Below are 23,506 nucleotides of genomic sequence, written 5' to 3' on the forward strand. Positions count from 1 at the left end.
AGCCCAGTGTGGCCAGACCTGCTGACCCCCACCAAGCTGATGGCCGCACATGCCCCCAGGCCTCCTCACCTGTGACTAAACCCCGCGTCCCTGGACCTCTGCCTGTGTGAGTACTTTGTGGGCCCAAGAATGGAACTTCGCGCCGACTCTGCTGGTCTGGAAAGGCCCCGAGGTGCCTGTATCCTGCCCACCCCAGCCAGACACTGGCCCGGCACCTGGCAGGAAGCACACGCAGACATGGTCATAGGCTGCCAGAAAAGGGTAATGCTTTTATATTAGTTTTTCTGTAACAAGAAAAATCAGTTTTGTTTTTTTATCATTTTTTTTCTTAAAAAAGAGTTAAAAATCCCAAGGCACCCAGAACATTCCGCAGGCCCAAAGAATAAAAAAGGTGTGTCATCAGGGCAGCTGGGCCCTTCCTCCTTGCCTGGCCCTGCCCCTCCGCCTCACTCGTGCCCACAGCCCCAGCAATCCCAGGAGATTTTCCCTCTGGCCTTACTGGGGTTTCCATCACAGATGTGCCTGTGGCCGGCCAGGGCCGGGCAGGGAGAGGCTGCCTGGGCAGCTGGGAGTCAGGGCAGCTGTCCCAAAGGTTTCTGTCCCCAAAGGGAGGGAAAGGAACAAAAATCAGCTTCTGTGAGTTCCAGAGGGTGGCAGGCACCTGGCCACAGAGAGCACCAAGATTACTCTGTCTTCTCCAGTGGACGGACGAACAGGCAGATGAGCTGGTAGCAGGCTGTTCTGGCCAGTTCTGGCTGGGGCAAGATATGTCGGTGGCATAGGCCATAGAGGGTTGTTTTCATGTGACTTTGTGTGTGTGTGTGTGTGTGTGGGCGCGTGAGTGCGCACACGCACATGGGGGGTCCAAGGCAAGGGGAGCAGGCACCCGTGAGTGCCAGGGCAGGGTCAGACCCTTCCCTGAGTCTACAGGAGTCCAAGGGCATGATGGTGATGGAGGGCGTGGGATGGAGAATGGGACTGGATGGTGGGCTCACTCCGTGCAGCCAGCAGTGTGTGGGTGTGTCATGTTGCCTGCATGTGTCTGGCCGTGGGGTGCTACAGGAGCAAGGGGGAGTGGGAGACTGTGTGTCCAGCCTGTGTTGTGGCGGTGGGGTGTGGGGTGGCTGGTGAGGGCGGCCCTGGGTGTGTCTGTGAGCATGGCAGAGTGGGGCTCACAGGGCACAGGTACCTGTTGCAGAAAGGGGTCTGGCGGTCCGTTGTCCTGCAGAACACGTGGGAGAGTCAGGGAGGCCAGGGCAGAAATGCCAGCTTTGGGGAGGTGATTAGAGCTAGGGGGCCCTCCTGAGGGGACTCTGGGAGGGCCAGGTGACTGAGTTGCCCCCGGGAGCCCAGAACCAGCAGGCCACCCACTCAGAGGTGTTCTTTCGGATGTGACCAGGCCTGGTATCAACTAGAGGGCCTTTGGGTCCCTCTGGCCACTCCCCAGGGCCTCTCCCAGGGCCCCCCTCAACAGACCTGACCGAGGCCAATGCCCTCCAGAGGGGACAGATTCTCTCCCATCCCAGGACTCCGCAGCCCCCTCACTGAGGGCTATAGCATCCTCACTGGGCAGTTGTTCACCCCCTCACTGACCTGAGGACAGTGCCTAGAGAGAAGGGTCTCCACTTCATATTCTGGGGCCCCGGGAACAGAGGAAGGGGATTCCCAAGAGCCTGCTCTCCGCACTGGGATAACTGCCCCATGCACGCTCTTCTGTCAGGTGCACCCCCCTCTGTCATCTGCCCATGGGGTCCTCACCACCACCCTCAAGTCTCCTCTCTGCCCCAAGCCCCTGCTTCAATTCAGTGTCCTAACAGTGGCCCGGGGGCCCCTTGGCATGGCCACAGCCTGACCCTGTGACCCCCAGCTCAGCTCATTCTGATATTCCCTTCTGACCACACCTCTCCTCCCGGCTACTCACCACACTGCCCGCTCTCCAGCGTCCCTCTCCAGAGGCCCTGCCCACCCACCCTCCTCCTGTCTGTACCTCCTTCCCTTCCCAGCCTGACCCCGGGGTCCACGACTGCAGCCATTCTGTCGCCAGCACCTTCAACATCCTTGTTCCTTACCCTTCTGTCCCACACACCTGGCCAAAAACCCAGCCATGGATGGATCCAATGGTCCATCTTCTCCACACCCACCCCGGTCTGCTGAGCACCTCCTGTCGCACAGAGAAAACAGAAGGCTGAAGGCATCGGGCTGCTGTGACTTCATGTTCAGCCACCAAGCCGCTACCTTGTGTGTGACTGCAGCCACTTGGTCCTCCGCCCCTCCTGACACAGTGCAAGGACTGAGCCTCCTGCCAAAGCCAGTCCCTCCTACTGTGTCCACAGGGCTAGCTTCTCCCTGCTCTCCTCTCTTACATCTTTAACTCCCCCTCCAGGCCAGTCCCTTCCATCAGCTCTGTTTCTGAAAAGGGTGCAAGGTGAACAGGCCCCTCCTGAACTTCACACCCCCTTCCCCCTGCCACCTTCTCATCTCATCCCTTCACAGCCAAACTTCTTGACAGAGTTGTCTATGCTCCCTGGGTCCACACCTTGCCAGCTACTGCACTTGAGGCTGCTCCCCCACAAGGTCAAGGGTGACCTTCTTGTGGATAAATCTGGTGGTCTCTTGACAGTGTTCACCTCCACCTGCCTGTCAGCGGCACTGACACAGCTACTCTCTCCACCAGGGCCTGTGTGCATGGGGATGCACGTGTGTAGTCACACGCATGCACGTGTGTGTGCACGTACGTGTCCTGCGCCTGTGAACGTGTCGTGGAGTACATGCACGTGTGTCTGTGTGCGCTCTGTGTTCTGAGTGTGGGTTATCCGCGCACGTGTATGCATGTTTGGACGTGTGGGAGCACAGGTATGTGTGTGTCAGTGCACTGTATACACATGTAGGGTGGTTATGTTGCACGTGCACATAATCTGCCTCTGTCCTACCTCCTTCCCTCGCCGTGTCAGCCCCTTCTGCAGGCTCCCTTGCAGCTGGCCATGGCCAGTCACTCTCCCCAAGTGAGCTCCCTGAGCTTGCTGGGGCCTCACGACTATTTCCAGGCTGATAATGTCTGGAGCCCCATCTCAGGCCAGAGCTCACCCCCCAGCCCCACACCCACATACCCGGCCCACCCTGGGCAACTCCCTGAGCACACCCCAAGCCCATCTAACTCAACACCCCCACCACCTCAACAAACCTGCTCCCCCAGTACTATCGTCCACCCGGAACTCAAGCTAGACCTGGGGGGCCTGTCCTCTCCCTCGCCCTGGCCCAGCAGGACTACTGTGGCCTCTGGAGTCTGCCTGTCCGTCCCCCAAAGCCCTTCAGGCTTTCTGCTTATCTGCATCCTCACTGCCCCCCCCATCACCTCTGGCCTGGATCACCACAGTAGGCTCCTCCTGGGCCCCCACATCCATTCCCTGTTTCCACCATCCCAGGGCCTCTGCGTGTCCCATCGGGGCGAGTTCCCCAGCCTGTGCTAGCCTCCCACAGCCTTGCCAGCAACTCACCCAGGGGGCGTACCAGGGTCAGGGACAGGAAGCTGGTGGGGAGAGGTCAGTGTGCCCCCACCCAGACCACCTACCTATGTCAAATCCGGTTCACCCTGCCACTATCGACTTTCCTCATCCTCCTCATCCTCATCCTCCTCATCTTCCTCATCCTCTTCCTCCAACTGGCCTCGGTCCTTGGAAACGTCACCAAACTCAAAGTTGCCTTCTATGTCCAAGACCTGCAGGTGCTTCAGCCTCCGGAAGGCACTTTCCATCACGGAGCCCACAGCCAGCTTGTTAAACCTGTGCAGACCACCCATGTGGGGTCAGTGCCAGAGGCCTAACCCTCAGAGGCCCCACACTCACCCAGCCTAGACGGTAAAGAGGAAGGAACGAGATCTCCAGGAAGATGGCATAGTAAGCATAAAAGGGGGCTGCTGAGAAGCATGGCACGTCATGAAAAGTCCCAGCTACTCAGTGTGGCTACAGCTTGGTGGGGCAGGTGTGGACCCTGGACCACTCATCCCAGAGGGGAAGGCCCCCATCTACAAATGTTCTGCAATTTGGGAGTGGCGGAAATGGGTGCCTCCTCTCAGCCTGGGATTACCTCCCTCTGGAATTAACCCCAAGGCCTGAGGCTCTGGTGCTGCCAGACTGGGGTTACTTTGGAGCCTGGTGTGGTATGGCACACAGGCAAGGCCAGGGTTAAGCCGGGCCAGGGATGCACCTGGGTTGAAGGCAGGCAGAGGCTAGGCTCTGATATCAGGCCCCCTCAATTCTTTGTGCCTTAGTCCCCTACAGGAGCCAAGGCATAGGTTACACTCCACCCCACCCCAGCCTGGGGCCTTCTGGACCACAAATCCCCTGGGCGTGCACATTCCGCCTTCTCAGATCTGTCCCTTCTCTCTGAGTTGAGGGGATGGTTAGGTAGGGTGTTGGAAGAACCACCCTGACTCTACTGTATCAAAGCCCCTCATTTCCTGGGGGAGTTGGCTCCCCCATTAGAATCATTCTAAACCCCCAGAGCTCAGCAAGGGCCTGACACCTGCTATCCTGGGCCTGAGGTCCAGGGTACAGCCTGACCTGTGGGCACAGTGATCACCTTGCTCCCTGGTAACCCTTCCTGCCACAGTCACATCACTAACGCCCACATGCACTGCCTTTAAAGTTCCTGAAGCCCTTCTACAAACTTATAAACCTTACCAGGCTTGACCAGAATGCTGAGGACACAGAGGCTCAGGAAGCATTCCGTGATGTACCCAGGGTCACAAAGACTATCAGCAGTAAAGCCAGGCTTCGAACACTGACCTCTACCCAGGAGCTGTTCCCACATGCCTCAGCTATCCCACTAGAGCCAGGGCTGAACACAGAGGGGCATGCACAGTGTCCCAGGGGCCTCCTACCTGAGAAAGATGCCTTTGAGGTTGGGCGTGGAGTCGAAGGCACTGGCAGGCACAGTGCTAATCTTGTTGTTCTGCAGGTATAGGTACTCGAGTGACTCCGGGAGGCCCTCAGGGATCTCTGTGAGCTGATTCCCAGCGATATCCAGCAGCTATATGGGTGACCAGGGGAGTCAAAACACTTAACATCTTGCAAAGATCCTACCAACCCTCTGGCCTACGATAACCATGTGAGGCGGGGCCTACAACTAACCCTATTTTCCAGGAGGGGAAACAGAGGTTCAGACAGGTTAAGAGATCTGTCCAAGGCCACACAGCTTATATGAGGCTGGAACCCGATGCACTTGACCCTTGTTCCAAACCCTTGTTCTAACTGTCATCTGTCCTACCCAGCTCCTTCTGTCTTCCCACATGAATTCACAGCCAAGATATCTGAGTGTTACAGCCCTTCCTCCTTAGCACACCTGTCCCCCCCATCAGACTGAAGATCCCAGAAGGGCAGAGGCCAGGGATCCTCCAGTGTTTGAATATGCCCACACTGGTCCCAGATGAGAGTGGGGCTGGGGTCCATACAGGTGGGGCTGCTCATTTGTGGCCTTCAGAGGCCATGTGGGCAGGGACCAAGAGCAAGTGTTGAAGGCCCACTGACCTAGGCTGGTCAGTCCTGGGATTACCACATGCCCGGAGTCCAGGAAGCAGGTGGGCAGGGAGACGGGGTGGTTTTCCCAGGGAGCAGAGCAAACATGCAGTAGGCAGGAGACCTGGACATGCACGGGCCCAGCTCACTGCCTGCCCCTCAGGCTGTCAGCACACACTTGTCCTGACACACACCTGTGCAGGCACAGGTGGGACTCCATCATCTTTAATTTCCCTTCCTCACCCTGACAGGCTGAGGCTCAGGGGCAGGAAACTGGGGGCCATGAATCTAGATTCAAGATTCAAGGGGGAAAAACCAGCTTCACACACCTTAGGGAGCCTTCCTGTCACTTCCCCTCCCCAGCAGGGCTCCCTGCTCCCTACTGTGTTCCCTCCACACAGCGCTGGCACTTCCGCGTTCATTCCAAACATCCTCATGCCCACAGGTGCCTGGGAAATAAGGTCCACTGAGAAGATGCCTCTGGCACTGGAGGTCAGCTTGGAGGAGGACACGCACAGAGAATCTGACAATGGCAGCTGGCAGAAGGAGCCCTGGGGGAGTGGCCTGACCCAGCCTCGGGTCAGGGGAGTGCAGCGGCCAGCACAGGTGGGGGCTCTGAAGCAGTGGGGGCAGCTGCTTATAGAAAGATCCAACAGTGTGAGGAGGAATCCCCCCACCAGATACCTCCTCCCTGACTGGATTCACATACCTGCCCATCACTGGGGGCTTCCGGAAGGACAGAACACCTGAACTAAGTCCGAGGTGTATTACAGGCCCTAGACGGTAATGATGCTCCATCTGCCATCTGGGAAATGAGGTCCACTGACAGGTCCTGCCTGTCAGGTCCTCAGTTCCAGAGCTGTGTCTGTATGTGGTGGAGGCCCAGGACAGGCTGTGGCCCGAATGAGTGAGCAGGGCCTCCCAGGGTGCGATGCTTCCAGCAGCAAGGCCAGTATGACTAAAGCCCAGTGTGCCTGGGAAGCCAAGGAGCTCAGCCAGGAGCAGAGGCAGGCCGGTCCTGAGAGCTGTGGCAAGGGTTCTGGTCTGGACTCTAAGAGCAACGGGGAGCCACAGAGGGTTCTGAGAAGCAGTATAAGGTGAGTGTTTTTCAAGATACCTAACCAACTGCATACAGTCTACTAATAGAGTGGAGAGCTCCTCTGGAGCTGGGGTCCAGGTGAGAAATGGGGGTGACTTGGCTTGGGGTACAGGCATCAGGGATGGAGAGAAGTGAGTTGAGAGATGTGATGGTAGCACTGGCAGAGTTTAGTAACAATGGGTGTTGGGGGGCAGGTGGTGTCAAAAAGGAGGTGTCAAGGGCAGCTTCCAGGTTTCCTGTGGTCACCCCCTTCAGTGAGTTAGAAAATGCAGCAAAGCGGCACCTAGTGGCTCAGTGGGTTAAGTGTCTGACTTTGGCTCAGGTCATGATCCCGTGGTCCGAGAGGTCAAGCCCCATGTAGGGCTCTGTGGTGACATGCAGAGCTGGTTTGAGATTCTCTCTCTCACTCTCCCTCTGCCCCTCCCCTGCTCATTTTCTCTCTCTCAAAATAAATAAACTTTAAAAAAAATTTTTTTAAAAGAAAAGAAAATGCAGCAAGAGGAACAAGTGTGGAAGGGAGGACAATGGGCTCTGAGCTCCTTGAGAATGGGCTCCTGAGGAAAAGCAGCAGGGACCCGCACAGGTAACTGCATCCTGCTGTCTGGCACCCGCAAGGCTGTCTGGGTGAGGAGAGACCCCCCAACAGCTGCTCCTGCAGAGCCAGCTGCCTACCACCAACTACCCCTGCCCTACCCTCAGGGCTGGGTCCCACCTTCTTGCCCCCCCACTCTGTGGGCTGTCCCCTGTATTTCCCTCAGACATCCTCACCCTAACAGCTCCCCAGAAAAACATGCACGGTGAGCCTACCACACCGAGGTCCTGTGAGCACCACAGACTAAAATGCCTGCCACGATTCTAGCAGAAGAGCAGGCAACAAATGGCAGATGGATGACCTAATGCCCAGAAGGGATGAGGATTAGGAAGAAAAACCAAGGCAGAGAGGGTTGATAGGTGGTGAAGGAAGACCTCCCAAGGAGGTGACATTTGAGCAGAGCCCTGAGAGGGAGGGAGGGGACATGTAGGGAACCCCCCTCCCCCGGGCAGCGAAGTGGCAGGCAGCTCCTGACCTCACAGCACCTAGGCCCTGCCTCCCAATTTTCTCAAGTTCCCTTTCAACCCCTATTGAGTGGGAGGTTTCGCTCAGGCCAGATACCCCACCTGACTCCAGCTGTGGCCACTGGGCCACACCCACCCAGCAGCCCAGCATGTCTCCAGCCCTCTGCTGGAGGTCAGCCTGCCTCCCAAGCCTCGCCCCTCCGCTCCCCCCAGCCCAGCCTTTCCCAGCCAGCTGTTCCTGAGATTTCAGATGAGTGAGCCTGACTCTCCAGTGACACCTGACTGCCCCCCCACCCCGCCTATCCTCCTGAACTGTGGGCCCCCTACCTGCAGCTATGACTTCCCCTTATCCCCACAGCCCTCTTCAAGCCTGTACCTGCAGGTACTGAGCTCAGCCTGGCCATACCAGCCCTTTACTGCTGTCTCCTGGCATGCCAGTCATCCGCTTCCTGGTCCAGCGGCCCAGCCCCACGGCCAGGGCCTCCTACCCACCCGTCACCTGGGCCCAGAAGATGGGTGTGTTCAGGGCAGCCATATCAGTACCGCCTCACGCGGGTGTAACCTAGCCGCTTTTCCCTGCCCCTTACCTGGAGGTGGGCAAGGTCGGCCCATGCGCGGGGGCCCAGGGCGCGGCTGCGCAGCCGGTTGCCGGTGAGGTAGAGCTCACGCAGCTGGGCCATGCCGGCCAGCGCTCCGCGCGCCAGGGCCGCCAGTTCATTGCGCTTGACCTTGAGAACATGCACGTTCCGCGGCAGCCCGGGTGGCAAGGTGTGCAGCCGGTTACCGGACAGGTCCAGCGAGCGCAGCAGGCGCAGCTTGCGGAAGGCATCCCGGTGCACCTGCGGGCTGGTGATGCGGTTGTAGCTGAGGTTGAGCTCCTCCAGGAAGTAGGTGGTGGCGAAGTCGTCGCGGCCGATGCCGGTGATCTGGTTGTGCAGGATCATGAGAGTGCGCACGCGCCGGGGCAGGCCGCTGGGCACGCGCTCCAGAGCGTTGTTGTACAGGTGCACCGTGTGCAGCCGCTTCAGGCCCTGGAAGGCCCGCGGGTGGATGCCGCGCGCGTGCAGCTGGTTGCTGTGCAGCAGCAGGTACTCGAGGCTGCGGATGGGCGTCAGCACGTCTGCGTCCACGCTGCGGATGGCGTTCTTCTCCAGGTGCAAGAGCACCAGGCTGCGCGGCAGCCCCGCCGGCACCCGTGACAGGTTGTTGCTGGACAGATCGAGGTACTCCAGGCTGGACAGCTTCCTGGGGCAGGAAGGAATTAGGATAGTTGGCAGAGGCCCACGGTGTTTCCTTACACCATTACTCCCAAGGGAGATGGGGAGTGACCTGCCTGACCTCAGTCCTCTCAGAGCCCATGCTCTGACTAGATTCTTCCTACACCAGTGTGTCATTGGGACACACTGGTGTAGGAAGAATCTAGCATGGTTTCTGACACTTAGAAGTCAATTCGAAGACCAATTGTTTAAGGCTTTTTGTGGCTACCCTGGGCCCTAAAGAACGAAAACATATTTGCCTTCAACAAGTCTACTCCAGTTTCAACTTTGTATCAAGAAGCCAGCCTCTGAAGATGCCCCTCTGGAATTGGGGCAGGCCTTCTCTACACATATCCCTTGTTGTTGAGGACAGACGTGCCAGCACAGGCACAAGCGCAAAGTTCCTTCTCCAGGAACCTCGGTGGGTGGGGGCAGGTGGGCGACGGGCGGGTGTGAGAGGACTCGGCTGGGTGGGCCCAGGGAGCAGCTTCCCAGTTACCGTGCTCACACGGAGGGTCAGGTGGAGCTCACCAGAAGGTTTCGTTGTCCAGACCCTCATCAGTCAGGTAATTGTTCTGCAGGTACAGTTCACGCAGGTTGCTCAGCTCACTGAAGGCACCTGGTGGGATCTTCTCCAGCTTGTTGTTCTGAGGGGTAGGACGGTGGGGAGGGGAGTATGAGGGACAGCTGAGGGGCAAGGGTGGCGCCCTGGAATGAGACGTGGAGAGGAGTCTGGGGGAGCCATGGGAGGAGGCCCAGGCCTGGAGCATGAGGCAGGTGATACTGACGGCCAGGCACCCAGGCCTCTGCCTGGTTCCCCACAGTGGACACCGTGGCCTGCGGCGTGTGCCTGAGGCCCCACAGCCTCACCGCGGTGCCTGTGTGGGCCTGGGCTCTTCCCCCACTGCACCCTGCTCTTCTGCTGCCCCTCCCCATGCTCTCCCTCCCACCTTGAGGTGCAGCTTGTAGAGGGCACGTGGCAGGTGCTTGGGCACGTGGCGCAGGAAGTTGCTGGACAGAATGAGGATCTCGACATTGCTGGAGCCGTTGAACATGTGGTCGGGCAGCCCGGCGTCCGCCAGCTTGTTGTTGTGCAGGTACACGGACCTAGGGGATGAGGCACAGGTCCTTACCCAGCCGTGCCCGCCCCTCTTCCCACCAGCTCATCTGACCAGCCTTCAGACCTTGCTCAGGTCAGGCCTGGGCCCAGGACACCCTCCTCCCGTTTGAAGAACCTCAGACCCCGCCTCATCCAGTCCCCCTACACAGCCAAGGAGACCAAGGACCCACTAGAGGCTGCTCCCCATGTCAGTGGCAGAAATAGGATTTCCTGACCCCCAGTCTGTGCTCCTACACACCCTTCAAGGTTCTTAGTCATCTCGGACTGTTGCAGTCCTGGAGTCCCACATGCCAACCCCAAGCAGCTGGCTCTGAGTTCTGTGGGATTTCCCACACATGGAGGCTAACCCTGCCACCTCTTTGCCTCAATGTCCAGTACAGGGCCTGGCTCAGAGGAGGTGACCTCTCATTCATTCAGAAAATGTATAATAGTGAGTGCCCCTGTGTGCCAGGACTGTTCTAGACTCTGAAGATATAAGCAGTGGACATAACCAACAAGACCCTGCCCTCTTGAAACTAAATTCCTAGAAGGAGAAAAGATAAGAAATAAGAGAAATAGAAGATATTCTAAACATAGAAGCTATAACTCATTCTTGCTGTGTGGCCTCTCTTGAGCCTCAGCCTTCTCATCTGTAGGATGGGACCATGCACAGCGACCCTGGCTCCTTTCAGGGATGGAGAGAATCGAGTGAGATGACAGATTCAGGGACAGAAGCAGCACCAGGCGTTGTCAGTATCCCCCGAACCACCCTGCCCTGTTCACACACCTGTGCTACTCTTCCCGAAGCAGCTCTCAGCAAGGGGCAGCTCTGTCTGCTGCAAGATGCTTCCTTCCCCTGGGGGCTGGGGAAGGAGGGAAAGACCCTCACCCAGCTCCCCATGGTTCCGCAGACATCACTCTCAGTCCTTACCTCTTGGACTGATTCCTTCCAGTACTCAGAGCCTGTGCCCCTGCAGCAGGCGCGCATCCCTCACCACAGCCCTGAGCAAGGGCATCATGCCTGCACTGCCCAGCATGCCCCTCCTTCAGGGTCTGTTCTCTGCCCCGACAGGGCTGGGAGTGTCTGTCTCAGCTCCTCCCCCTTCCCCAGCCTGAGCCCAGGGCCCCTGTTTGACCTCTGACCTCAAGTTTGGCTTCTGGCCAAAGGTGAGCCCATAGATCTTGGTGAGATAGTTGGCGGCAAAGTCCACGCTGATCAGGGTGTTTGGCAGGAACCGGGGTGCCAGGGTCAGCTGGGAAGGGAAGAGTTGGGGCAGAAAGACCAATGGAGGGCAGAGGCTGGCTCCTCTGGGCTCCTCCTTGCAACCAGAGACGTCTTTCTAAACTGGAAGCCCATCCCACTCCCCTAATAACACAAAAACAGAACCTTCATGCCCCCCCCCAGCCCTAAACATTCAAAGCCCTCTAGGCCTGTCCCCTGCGGTGCTCCTGGTCTCTCCCCTCATTGCTCCCTGACACAGACCCTCTGTGCAGCTACAGTGAGCACCCACACTCCCCCTGCCCAGTGTCAGCCTTCATTCACTCAGCAGCAGTCCCTGAGTGTACAATACTGCAGGCATGGGGCCAGGTGCTGGACGTGTCCTGGGGAACAAGACAGAGAAGTGCCTCCACCCCCACCCCCCAAAGCTTACATCTTAAAGGAGAAGACAATAAACAAGGCACAGAAGTATCCAATAGTGATGAATTAAACCAGGCTGAAGGCAGAGAATAACTGGGCTGGGTGCTCGAGGAACAGGTGACACTTAAGGCATGAAGGCAGTTAATGCCATCTGAGGGGAGAGCACCCATGGCAGCAGGGGCAGTGAGTATAGGCTCCGCTTGGGGGTTTGGGGGCTGGAGAAGTGAGTGGGAACAGGAGTTGAGAGAGGCAGGCAGGCACACACTTAGGCCCTCCGCCATGCAGAGGTGTGTGGCTTTCATTCTGGGTGGAAAGTGAAGCCTCAGGAGCTTTGTGTTGGGGATGGGGAAAGGAAGGGTAGAGGCAGGTATGGTTTTTTTTTTCTTAAACTTTTATTTATTTACTTTTTTTAAAATTTTTATTTTTTACAAATAGTTTAAAAAATATGGAACGCTTCATGAATTTGCGTGTCATCCTTGCGCAGGGGCCATGCTAATCTTCTCTGTATCGTTCCAATTTTAGTACATGTGCTGCCGAAGCGAGCACGAGGCAGGTATGGTTTTTAAAGGTCACTCTGATTGCTCTGAGGAGAGGGAGGAGCAAACGGAAAAGCAGGGCCGTCCTGGTGTGGGCTGGCGGACCAGGGCCAGAGGGGAGCTGAGGGCGTGCAGTGGGACTGGGCGTGGGCGAGCAAAGCACCCCGGGTTTGTGGCTCAGATAGGTGGCTGGAGATGGCCTTTATGGGGGGAAAGGCCACAGGAGGTTTGGGGTTTGTGGAAAGGAACCAGAGTTCTACATTCATTAGACATCTAGGGGAGATGTAGAGGAGGCAGGTGGATCTTTGAGTCTCACGTGGGAGGAATGGAAAGGACTGGGGGCTGCCACTGGACATGGCCATGATGTAGACATGTGCTAAAGCCTGGGGAGGGGATGGGTCACCTCAAGAGACTTCAGAGAGAAGGGCCCAGGACAGAGCCCTAGGACACACCAAATATTTTGAAGTTGAATGCCTGTGTGCCTTTTCTCATGCTCTCTCTTTGGCAGTGACTCCCCCTAGGGCCCCTGGCTGAAATCTTGTTACCCTTCCTAGCCCTGCTCAAATGCCATGTCCTCCAGGAAGCCCTCCAAGTTGCTATCACCTTCGGGCACTGCTGTAAGGCCTTGGTTTCTGTTTTGATTATCTGACCACTCTGATGCCCTGCAGTAAGGTGTGAGGTCTCGCCAGGACCATGTCTGAGCAGCAATGGGGACCCAGTGACCTGAGCTCAGCCCCCCAACACCAGAGGATCCCTTACCTTGTTATTGGCCAAATACAGGTAATTGAGGTTGGTCAGATGCTCAAATGCCTCCTCCGGGAGCCCTTCAAAGGACAGGCATCGGTCAGAGCCCTGGATGAAGGAGATGCTACAGGGGAGCACACCACCACCAACCCCCCCAGTTCCCACCCTACTTTCCAGGACTGGGAGGGCCCTCCCTGAGGCAGGTTGGGTTCTGATCCCTTCCCACCCAGTCCCAGCAGGCCTGTCCAGCCCTGTTTTCTTTACTCTTGTTCCCTGGGGCCCCCAGCTCAGAGGAGCGCAGGTAGACAGTGTCTATTCACAAATGACCAATTCTTCACCTGCTCTACCTGCTCCACCTGCTCAGGTGGAAATGGGTCCTCATAAAGTCAGGCCACGGGGCAGAGGACCCAGCCCCACCCTTCCCCATCAGGAAGGAGTGCTTTCCTCAGGTGCAGCCCTGGGGTCTCTGACCCTCCTCTACCCAGCCCCATAGAGGGCAGAGCTGTGGCCCCGGTGCCCCGCACCATCTGGCCCATCCCTGTCCCAGCCAGCAGCTGTAGTGTCAGGACTCAGCTGTCACTGGGAGCACAGCCAAACTGGCCCTTCTCCAATCATGAGGCAGGCCTCTGACACTCAGTTCCGGGCTCCCAGACCCTCAGATGCTGGGACTCACCCAAGCGTCTAAGGAAAGGGAACAGTTACATAAACCGTGCATGGTCCCTCTGTGGGCGGCCGCCGTGCAAAATGATGGCCACTGAGGGTTTTTAGCAACATGAAAAATGCTGCTTTGCTAACTGCTAAGTGGAACGAAGCAGTTAAGATAGTTATAATATCTAAACTGTAGCTCAGCTATGAATTATAAAACAAAGAAAAAAGACTAGATTGAATTGTGGTGATGGTTGAACAATTATGTAAACTTACCAAAACTCATCAAATTGTACTTTTACGTTGGGTGAATCTTACAGTATAGAAGTTAATACCTCAATAAAGCTGTTTTCTAAAAAGTAGCAAGAAACATACCCAAACGTCAATAGTGATTAACTCCACGTGGCAGACTTATAAGTGGGGTTTTTTTTCTTTTCCGTTTTGTTTTCTACATTTCCAAATTTTGTTATAAATTTTTTCATCATCAGAAAAAAGTAACTTTTGACAATCTGAGTTCTACACATCTTTGATTCTAAAGGCTTTCTATGAATATAAGAGTCTATGAGAGGGGCGCCTGGGTGGCTCAGTTGGTTAAGCATCTGACTAAGGCTCAAATCATGATCTCATGGTTTAGGAGTTTGAACCCCACATCAGGCTCTGTGCTGACAGCTCAGAGCCTGGAGCCTGCTTCCGATTCTGTGATTCTCTCTGCCCCTCTCGTGCTCTCCCTCTCAAAAATAAATAAACATTTAAAAAATGTTTTAATGGGCACCTGGGTGGCTCAGTCGGTTAAACGTCCAACTTTGGCTGAGGTCATGATCTCACAGTTCATGGGTTCGAGCCCCACGTCAGGCTCTGTGCTGGCAGCTCAGAGCCTGGAGCCTGCTTCCAATTCTGTGTCTCCCTCTCTCTCTCTGACCCTCCCCTGCTCACGCTGTCTCTCTCTCTCTCTCAGAAATAAATAAAAACATGAAAAAAATTTAAAACTAAAAAATGTTTTAATAAAAAATAAAAATAAGGTCATGAGAAAGGCCCTGGGAATCCAAGCCTTTCCACTGACCCAATTCCCAGGTCTCAGAAACCCCCAGGAGTGACTTAGGCAACTGCAGGGGGCCCCTTGCCCTGCTGCCAGCACAGCCCTGCTGTTTTCTATACCCCAGCATCTGCAGGGGGAGCTGCTCCCACGGGCGCCAGTGCCCCCGCCCCTTTGGTCCCTCGCCTGGGCTCCAGGTGACCCCTCACCTCGGGAAGTCAGGCGGTTGTTCTGGAGGTTCAGAGTTTCCAGCCGATGCAGCCTGGAAAGCTCCTGGGGGTAGATCTTCTCCAGCTGGTTGTTCTGGGGGGTAAGGGCCAGGGGTGATGAGCCAGTCCCAGGAGGCAGTCCCTCTGCTGGGCACCTCCCTTGGGATTCACCCCCCATGCAGACAGGCCCTGGGTCTGGGCCAGTCCCGGGTCTGAGCGCTGGAGGCACAGCAGTGACCACCACAGGCATGCAGGTCCCGCCTTCCGGAAGCCCAGACATGAGCATCTCGAGGCAGTTCAAACTTGGAGTGCCGTTTGCCCTCGAGACCCACTCCCTTCATGTTCCCACTGGGTGGCAGGCATCCCCAAGCCAGAAAGTGCTTTTGGCTCCCTTTCCGGGTCGGGGGAGGGCGTACCTGTGGTCCTCACTCCTTTTGGAATGCTTTAAAACCTTCCTCCAAAAGCCTTCCTGAATTGGATTGAGGGCTGGACTAGGAACTGCTCTGGGCACCTCCACCCCAGCACTAGTCCTTCTGTCTCCATCTATAGTCTTTACCTGTTTAGATCTCTGCCCCCTCCCCCCGCCATAGGCTGTTCACGTCCCCCTTACACGCCCAGCATCTGACACAGCACCAGACGTGTAGAGCACATACCCAGGAGACATTTTATGAAAAAATGAGTGAATGAACCAACTGAAAGTGTTGTCCTTAACTCGTCCCTTTCCCGCATGGGCTCCTCTGGCCGTGGGCTCCCTCTACCATCACTGTAGACCCATCAGTTTGGGTGACCATGGGCAGGTCACTTTCCTTCACTGGGCTTGATCTCTGGAAATGGGTATGAGAGCCCCTCTCTCTCCCCCAGGGCTCTGGGCCACACAGAGCTGGGCGCACCAGCATTCCCAGTGTCCCCCGTCTGGAAAAGTGTCCCACTTCTCAAAATCCAGCCTGCACCTCAGCTGGGGAGAACGCTCTATCCTCTGAGCCCCCAGAGCATCTATCAGGGTCAACTTTCTCTTGTTTTCCTGCTCCATAATGGTGTCTGGGGCGCTCTGCCCATCCAGAGGGGCAGCTGCCAGGCAGATCTGAGTCCTATTTTCACAGGGTCTGACTCTACTTACAGGCCTCAGCTTGGACTCCTCCAAGCAAAACAAGCAGTTATAATATCACGTTACTCTGTGACGGGGACGTCAGAGGGGGGATGCCCTAGCACCTCGTGTCTGGGGGCCGGGGAGCCATGGGTACTGGGGGTTCTGGGACAGGAGCTGCGAGTCGAGAGGGCAGCCCCTGCTGACCGCTGCTGCAATGCCAGCTTCACCTGCAGAGACAGATGGTTGGTGTGCTCGGGCAGGTCCCCTGGGAACTCGCGCAGGTCGATGCCACCACAGTCCACAACACCTTCTTGGGAGCAGGCACAGTCTCGGGGGCAGTTGATGGTAGCAGGACCGGGCCCTGGCTCCTCGGGGCTCAGGACCAACACTGGCTCCTCCATGAATTCGTTCTCTTCAGGGCTCAGGCTGTGGGCACCACTTCGGCCAAACCCTGGAGACCTGACCGAGCTCAGCAGTCCCAGCTGCGGTGGCAACAGCAATAGGAACAGCAGTGCCCTGCTCCGGGCCATGGTGCCTGCAGGAGGGGGTGAGTCAGACTTCACCTGTTAGGGACAGTAGGCACAGGGCTAGGGTGCACAGAATCATAGTGGGGCCCTCCTAGGCACAGGATAGAGCCTACTCAGGGGTCCTGGGCACACGTCTGATCTGCTGCCACCCTCCCTTCCCTACCCACATCCCCCTCATCAGGGCTACCCTCTGGAAGGAGCAGGTGAAGCCCTGCCCTTAGGCAAGTCTGCAAAGCCTCCAGCGGCCCTTTCCAGTCCTGGCCCTGAGGACTGGACACCCACTTCACAGAAGGGGAAGCTGAGGCCAGGGAGGAACTGTGACTTGCAGGGTTTGGCCAGGACTTTGCAGAGCTCTTGCTGCCCTGGCACAGGTGGGGCTGGCAGCCCCTGTACCTCGTCCAGAGCCACAGGCCATGGCGGGCCAGCAGCAGCAAGGCACATCCCAGCTCTTCGGCTCACCATTCTAGGATGTTCAGGACTTGACCCTGTCTCTCTTCCAACACCTGCACCCCAATTATACAGGTCTATCTAGTAGTTCCTCTCTCCGGGCCTTTGCACATGCTGTTCCTGCTGCCTGCAATACCCTCCCCCTCTCTTGTGCAGTCAGCAACCTCTCTAAGAACCAACGCCAGTGTTGTGTCCCCTGGGAAGACTCTGAGCTGTCCCCGGGCCCTCCGTTTCTGTGTTCCCCCAGGGCTTGGCGTGAGTTGGGTTGGGCTGTGAATATGGGAAGGTGTCTTTCTCCCATATAGGGCTGTGAGCCGCTCTCGGTGTCTGGGTGGGGCTGGGCAAAGGGCAGGCATCAGTGAATGCTGCTGCCATCCCCAGGGCCTTCCAAGTCCCCTTCCTGATGTTTACACCCTCAGCGGGCCACACCAGAGCCTGCTGCCACCTGCAAGAGACTGCTCCTGAGCACAGCATGCCCCCCCCCCAGGAGCAGGGGTAGGGATGGCCTCAGGCCATGAGGAAGATGCAGGGGTCCCATATTTAGCACCCAATGGGCCTGGCTGGGCTCCAGGCTGGTCCCTGGAGTTCTCTTGACAGAAACTCACTCAGCAAACATCTCTGGGAAGTGCTAAGTTGTGACAGGCCATAACTCAGGTGCACTGACTCTAGAGTCCCACAGACCCCAGTTTGAGTCCCCCTCCACCACTTAGTGGCTCTGACCCCCCTATTTCCTCACCTTACAATGCAGATAATACATCTAAACCCATAGCATCTGGGAGGAGTCAGCAAGGTGACAGATGTGAAGCACCTGGTTCCTCTGGGGTGATGAGGTGCTGCTGTCACAGCTACAGCAATTACAAACGCAGCTACATTGCAGGCACTCGGCCCGGGGGATCCCTGCCTCAGTCTGAGGCTCTCTCCATGGCACTAGTTCGGGGAACCACACCCCGCACAGTGGGAAAATGCTGGGCCTGGGTAAACCGGGAGCTGGTCACCGCAGCCGGTGACTGGTTAGGGAGGCGGGCACTGGAGCCAACCAGCCAGGACTGCAGTCGGCTCTGGCTCTCAGTTGTGTGACCCTGAGCAAGTTTTGTCACCCACTAACCTCAGCTTCCTCACCTGTCCATAGGGGCTACCAGAGCCATCCTCATGGGGAAACCAGTGAGTGCACATACTGTACACCCGAAGTGCTCAATAAATGTTCGCTCTTCCTACCACTAACATCTGACCTGTGGGCTCTGCCTGCTCCGGAACCCGCTGCTTCCTCCCCTTCTCTTGTCCAGATCCTGCTGTGCTTTTCAGTCCAGTTCCAGGCTCACCTCCCCCCAGACTTGCAGACTCCAGCGTCCTATGCGTTCCTGCTGCCCTGTGGCCACTGCAGTACTTCAGACACTGCTTTGCCTCACTCATTGGCTCAGCCAGCTCTCCAAGGAGGTCCTGTCTGCCCTCAGCCCTGTGCTGGCACAGGGGACACAAGTGAGGTGGCAAAGTTCCCTGCTCTCAGTCTAGAGGGGGGCAGCAAAGCCCAACACAATAACTACTGCCCCACCCTCCACCCCAAACTGGGTGAGCCCTGGGAAGCCCCAGAGATAGAAGTGTGAGGAGATGGGGAGTGGGCAGCAGTCAGCTTGTCTGACTCCGTTAGGTCTATGAGGTCTAAGCAGACTCAGGCCCCAGCCGCTGGCCTGGCAGAAAGCCAGGGAGCCTAGCACACTTGCAGCTCCCGACCCCAGGGCTCAGTGAGCAGCAGCAAGTAACACTTTCCGCAGCCTGGCCCTGTGTCCACCCTACCGCACCCTTGCTGCCCCATCCCCTGACCAAATGGGCAATAAAGCCTCTGCCAGTCTACAGACCATCATTTCCATGCACACTGAAACCCCTCCTCCACTGCCTCCCTTTCCCCACCCCGCCCCGCCCCTCTCCAGCTAGCTCAACAGCTAACCACCAACATTAGACCAGACCTGTGCCGGTCTGTGTGACCCCACTGTGGACCAGGGCTCTGGGAGAGGGGACTTTGCCCCAAATCAATCAGGGCAGGAGGCCAGGGAGAAGGATCCTCCCCACACATCTTGTGCACTCACCAGACCAGCTATTTTTCCTCCCTCCCCTTCAATGTGTATCTGTAAAAATCTATAAAAAGTATCTGCTTATATAAACATTATTAACCATATTGAAAATGTTACCACCATGACTTTATAGATGAGGGGGCTGAGGCCTAATGGGATTAGCCAATGTAACACAGTTGTTAAATGGTGAAGCTGAGCTCCCAGCCCAGGGCCTTAACCACAATGTGATGTGGCCCTATCCTGGGCCAAGCACAGCTGGGCCCTAAGGACCCATGAGCTTAAGAAGCTCATACCTGCACTATCCAAAGTGGTGGCTGTATGTGGCTACTGAGCACTTGAAATGTGGCCAGTCTGAACTGAGAGGTGCTGTAAGTGTAATATGTAGTACACATGGATTCCACAGACTACTACAAAAGAGGATGTCAAATATCGTTAATATTTAGGATATCTCATAAAATATCTCATTTATTTTCATGTTAATTACATATGTTGGAGGAGTTAAAATAAATTACTAAAATTAATTTTACCTGTTGCATTTTATTTTTTAACCTGGCTTCTAGAAAATTTCACATTACATATACGGCTTGCATTTATGGCTCACGTTATAGTTCTACCAGGCAGTGCTGGCATAGATGTAATAGACATAGGTGTAACTTGAGTATTATAATCCCCATGTCATCAGGGGTGTGATGGGGGAAACCAGAGTCCATAGGTGCCCCGAGGAGACCTAACCTTGCCTGGGGTCAACAAACCTTCTCAGAAGAAGTGATGCCTTATCTAGCCATGAAGGATGAATATCAGGCAAAAGGGGAAGGGTCACAAGCTGGCTAGAGTGTCTGGTGGGTGTTGGGGACAGGGAGTGAGGCAGGTGGGCAGTCCAGGCCAAGAAGGGACTTGAAAGCCTGGTTAGGGAGAGTGATCCTTATCTTAGGAAAGATGAGGAGGCATTGAAGAGCAGGAGTGCAGCAGGGGCAGATTTATGGATGGACCAGTGAGGCGCTCTCCCAGGCTGTGCAATGGTACAGGCAAGGGATGATAAACTGGTCTTGGCAGAGAGAAGTGTTGGCATGGAGAGGATGAGCTGGATTCACAGGAGAGGGAGGAAGAACAGACAGGGCCTAGAGAGTCCCACCTCCTCCTCTGCAACTTGGGATCCTGGGCAGCTCCGGCACCACCACCTGGTTTTCTGTGTGATCTTGACCACATTGTGGCCTGAGTCTCGATTTGTTGTTGTTGTTCTTCTAAGAATGTTGAGGAGATAGGCCCCTAAAGCCCCTTCTGTGTGCTCTGCTGCATTGGAGCTGGGGATGGGGGGAGAACAAAGGAGAGAGCAGCCCCCAGGTCTCAGCATGTCCTGAGTGAGGAGCTCCCTGGTGAGGTACAACTTACACCGCTGGGACAGCAAATGGCCAGTGAGGGGGCGGCTCGGCCTGCAGCGAGCTCTTTATTAGGGAGTGCTTTAGCAACAGAAGGGCACGGGCTCCACTCCTGATGGCCATGTGAGTCTGGACAAGCCCCAATTCACCACCTGAGCCTCCGTTTACTGGTCTGGGCAATGGAGATGGGGGCTTCTCATGAGAACTAAATGAAATGGCATGTGTATCTGTTGTTGGCATCGGGTAGTGTGACACACACGGGGTTACCATTACTGAGGAAGTCCCTGGGACCAGATGCCTCTAGGGAACCAAACCTTAAGGCCCAGAAGCGCTTTAGTGGAGATTAAGACAAGACTAGAAGAAGGGGAAGGGAGACCCAAATCAGAATACAGATCCTCAGCCCCTAGCAGCACCTTCCTCCTCCACTCCAATACAGTAAAAATTCACTAATCACCCACTTTGTGCTGGGCCCCAGATAGCTGCATCTTATTGCCTCTAATGGAAATCCCAACACTAAGACATCATCTTCCTACTCTGCAGATAGGAAACGCAAGCACAACAGCTGCCCATCCCCAGCAAACTCCTACTCAAACACCCCTGCTCTGGGAAGCTGTTGCTCCCCTTTAACTGCATTAGGAAGTTCTTTGGTGCTCCCACAGCACCCTGGCCTGTCGAGTCCTGCAAGATTCGGTTGAGCCTTTGCTGACTCCCCAGGCATGGAGTGGGTGCTCAGGAAATGTTTGCTGAATGACTAAATGAATTTGTGAAAGGCAGAGTTGGAAAAGGTTTGCAACATTATCTAGTCTGACCCCCTCAGTTCACAGATTAGTATGTTGAAGTTAAGGCCAGGACTAGAATTTGTGTCTTCTGACTCCTTCCCAGAGCCTTGAACTGCTCTTGAAGACTGAGTAGGAATTCTCCAGATGGAGGAAGGGGAGGAAAAGCACTCCAGACAGAGGGAAGGGCGAGAGCAAAGGCACAGTGTGGGGATGGGGGAAGAGGGAGATGCCTTTAAAGAAGGGTAAATAGGGGCACCTGGGTGGCTTAGTTGGTTAGTTGGCCAACTTCAGCTCAGGTCATAATCTTGCAGTTTGTGGGTTCAAGCCCCATGTAGGACTCTGCTGACAGCTCAGAGCCTGGAGCCTGCTTTAAATTCTGTGTCTCCTTCTCTCTCTGTCCCTCCCCGACACGTGCTCTGTCTCTCTCTCTCTTTCAAAATTAAATAAACATTAAAAAAATAATAAAGAAGGGTAAACTGGATGGGGCAGGGGATAAGGATGGACTGGAGGTCCAAGTCTCCAAAGGCATCAGCCACTATGCTAAGGTACTGGTGACAGGGAGCCATCAATGGCACCAGGCAGGTCATGGTCAAAGGTCTTAGTATGACGCTACCAGGCTTAAAGGTGCCACCATTAGTCACTCCTTACCTAAGATTCAGATACAAAAGACAAAGTACTTTCCCACAAGATTTTGTGAAAACAGCCATATGAATCTAACATTTTTTTTAATTTTTAAAAAATGTTTATCTGAGAGAGAGAGAGAAGGGGGATGGGCAGAGAGAAAGAGGGAGACACAGAATCCAAAGCAGGATTTGTGCTCAGGATCCAAGCTGTCAGCACAGAGCCCCAGACGCAGGGCTCCAACTCACAAACCTGGAGACTAAGACCTGAGCTGAAGTCACGCACTTAACCGACCAAGCTGCCCAGGCGCCCTGAATCTAACATTTCTTAACTTGCACTCGAGGCTAGAACAAACTGGGCCCTGATCCCTAAAAGGGGAGATGACCACCCGGAGGCTCTCCCGGTTCATTGCCAGTGCCGCCTCTTGCAGCTGCTAGACCACAGCTTCATCTTCTCCCGCCTGCCCGAAGTCCAAGAGCAGCCACTCAGGTTGGAGGGGCCTCAGCAGGTCCACGACGCACTCCAAGATCCAGGCGCGCATCCCTTTGTGCCTTGGGGACCAGGCACGGTCAGCGCCGCTCTCGTTCTCATGCTGCGTTTGCTCCTTTCCCTAAGTTGTGACGGAGGCTGACTCCCACCCCCAGACCCGGCTGCTGCCACGAGCTCGCGGCCGCCACCACCTCCTCTTCCACCTGACGGCGCATCAGGTATTCTAACCCCTCCCGGCCTGGCGGTTCAAGGACTTCTAACCCGGCACTTCCGCCGCTTTCGCTGGAGGGCGCTGACCTCTCCCCTCGGGCTCCGCGCCCCAACCCGCCCGCCGAATCCCCTCAGGCCAGCTGTTCCAGCGGGCAGGCAGCCGCGGGAGGCCCACTGACGGACACCAGGTGCCCGCGGAGAGCTCTGGCTTGGCGAGCGCGCGGCGCTGAGCTGGGGAGCCGAGCCCCGAGCGGGTCCGAGCGGTGGTCGCGCGGGCTCCGCCTCACCTGTCCGCCGCTCTTCCTGGAAGCATATTTCTGCCCCCCTCTAGGCCTCAGTTTCTCTGTGACGAGAGCGAAGGGCGAACTAGCTGGAGTGAGCTAATATAGTGCGACTCACGCCTGGGCTCTAAGTACAGGGGTTCACGCCCCTCCCCAGTTCCACCTGCCCCCACATTCCCAGTCAGCAGCCCGCGTCCTCCCACCCCCCCTCCCCTCCCCACCGCCCTCAGATTCTTTCCAGATGTGCGCAACGGGGGCGGGGGGGGGGGCGGAAAGAGGGCTGGGACCAGCCTCTGGCCAGAGAGGAGGAAAGGCCCCTGCCCGGGTAGCGATCGCGGAGGGGTCGCACTCCCAACGTGCAGTTCGCGGCCGCGCACCCGGTGCAGGGCTCCCACCTGGGGGACGGGATGCGGCAGCCCCGCCCGGGGGAGCTTCGGGGACCGTCCGGACCCGGCGGGAAGTCCGAGTCCGCCGCCAGGGCTCGGCCCCGACCCCTTGGCCCACCCGGCCGCCCTCGCCGGGTACCTGCGGCTCCCCCGCGCCGCGCCGCGCCCCGCCGGCCGTCCGCGCTGTCCCGAGACGCCGCTGCACTCCGCGGGCGCGGGCTCCTTCCATTCAAGTCGAGCCGTGAGCTCGGCGACGCAAGTTTTGTTGTGGGTTTTCTCCTCCCCGCCTCTCCCCCGCTCCCCCCTCCATACCGCGTGCATCTGCTGGACGCCGGCCTCCTCCGGACACAGGCGTAGGGTTAGGGTCCCCACAGGCGCGGGGAGACGAGGGGGCCCGCCCCCTCCCCT

At 56.6% G+C, this 23,506-nt stretch overlaps 1 protein-coding gene and 1 non-coding gene across 3 annotated transcripts; both read right to left on the reverse strand.

Annotated features, from left to right (window-relative positions):
• Positions 1-273: 273 nt before the first annotated feature.
• Positions 274-23,489, reverse strand: PODN (podocan). Of its 2 annotated transcripts, none has more exons than XM_039238970.1 (11): positions 23,411-23,489; positions 16,144-16,451; positions 14,830-14,923; positions 12,958-13,022; positions 11,167-11,276; positions 9,875-10,031; positions 9,456-9,571; positions 8,256-8,913; positions 4,880-5,028; positions 3,569-3,779; positions 274-1,222 (listed from the first exon to the last, which is right to left on the reverse strand). In XM_039238970.1, the coding sequence occupies exons 2-10, from the start codon at positions 16,444-16,446 to the stop codon at positions 3,596-3,598; spliced, it is 1,836 nt and encodes a 611-aa protein (XP_039094901.1). In that variant the 5' UTR covers positions 16,447-16,451; positions 23,411-23,489; the 3' UTR covers positions 274-1,222; positions 3,569-3,595. The 2 variants fall into 2 exon arrangements, with proteins under 2 accessions (XP_039094901.1, XP_039094906.1); XM_039238975.1 differs by lacking the exon at positions 23,411-23,489 and adding an exon at positions 23,238-23,265.
• On the reverse strand, positions 12,102-12,208 carry LOC120236464. Its single transcript, XR_005529679.1, has one exon. It is a non-coding gene; the product is annotated as a U6 spliceosomal RNA (small nuclear RNA).
• Positions 23,490-23,506: the final 17 nt, after the last annotated feature.

Source organism: Hyaena hyaena, unplaced genomic scaffold (genome assembly GCF_003009895.1).
Source record: "Hyaena hyaena isolate Hyena2069 unplaced genomic scaffold, ASM300989v1 scaffold_5, whole genome shotgun sequence".
NCBI lineage: Eukaryota > Metazoa > Chordata > Mammalia > Carnivora > Hyaenidae > Hyaena > Hyaena hyaena.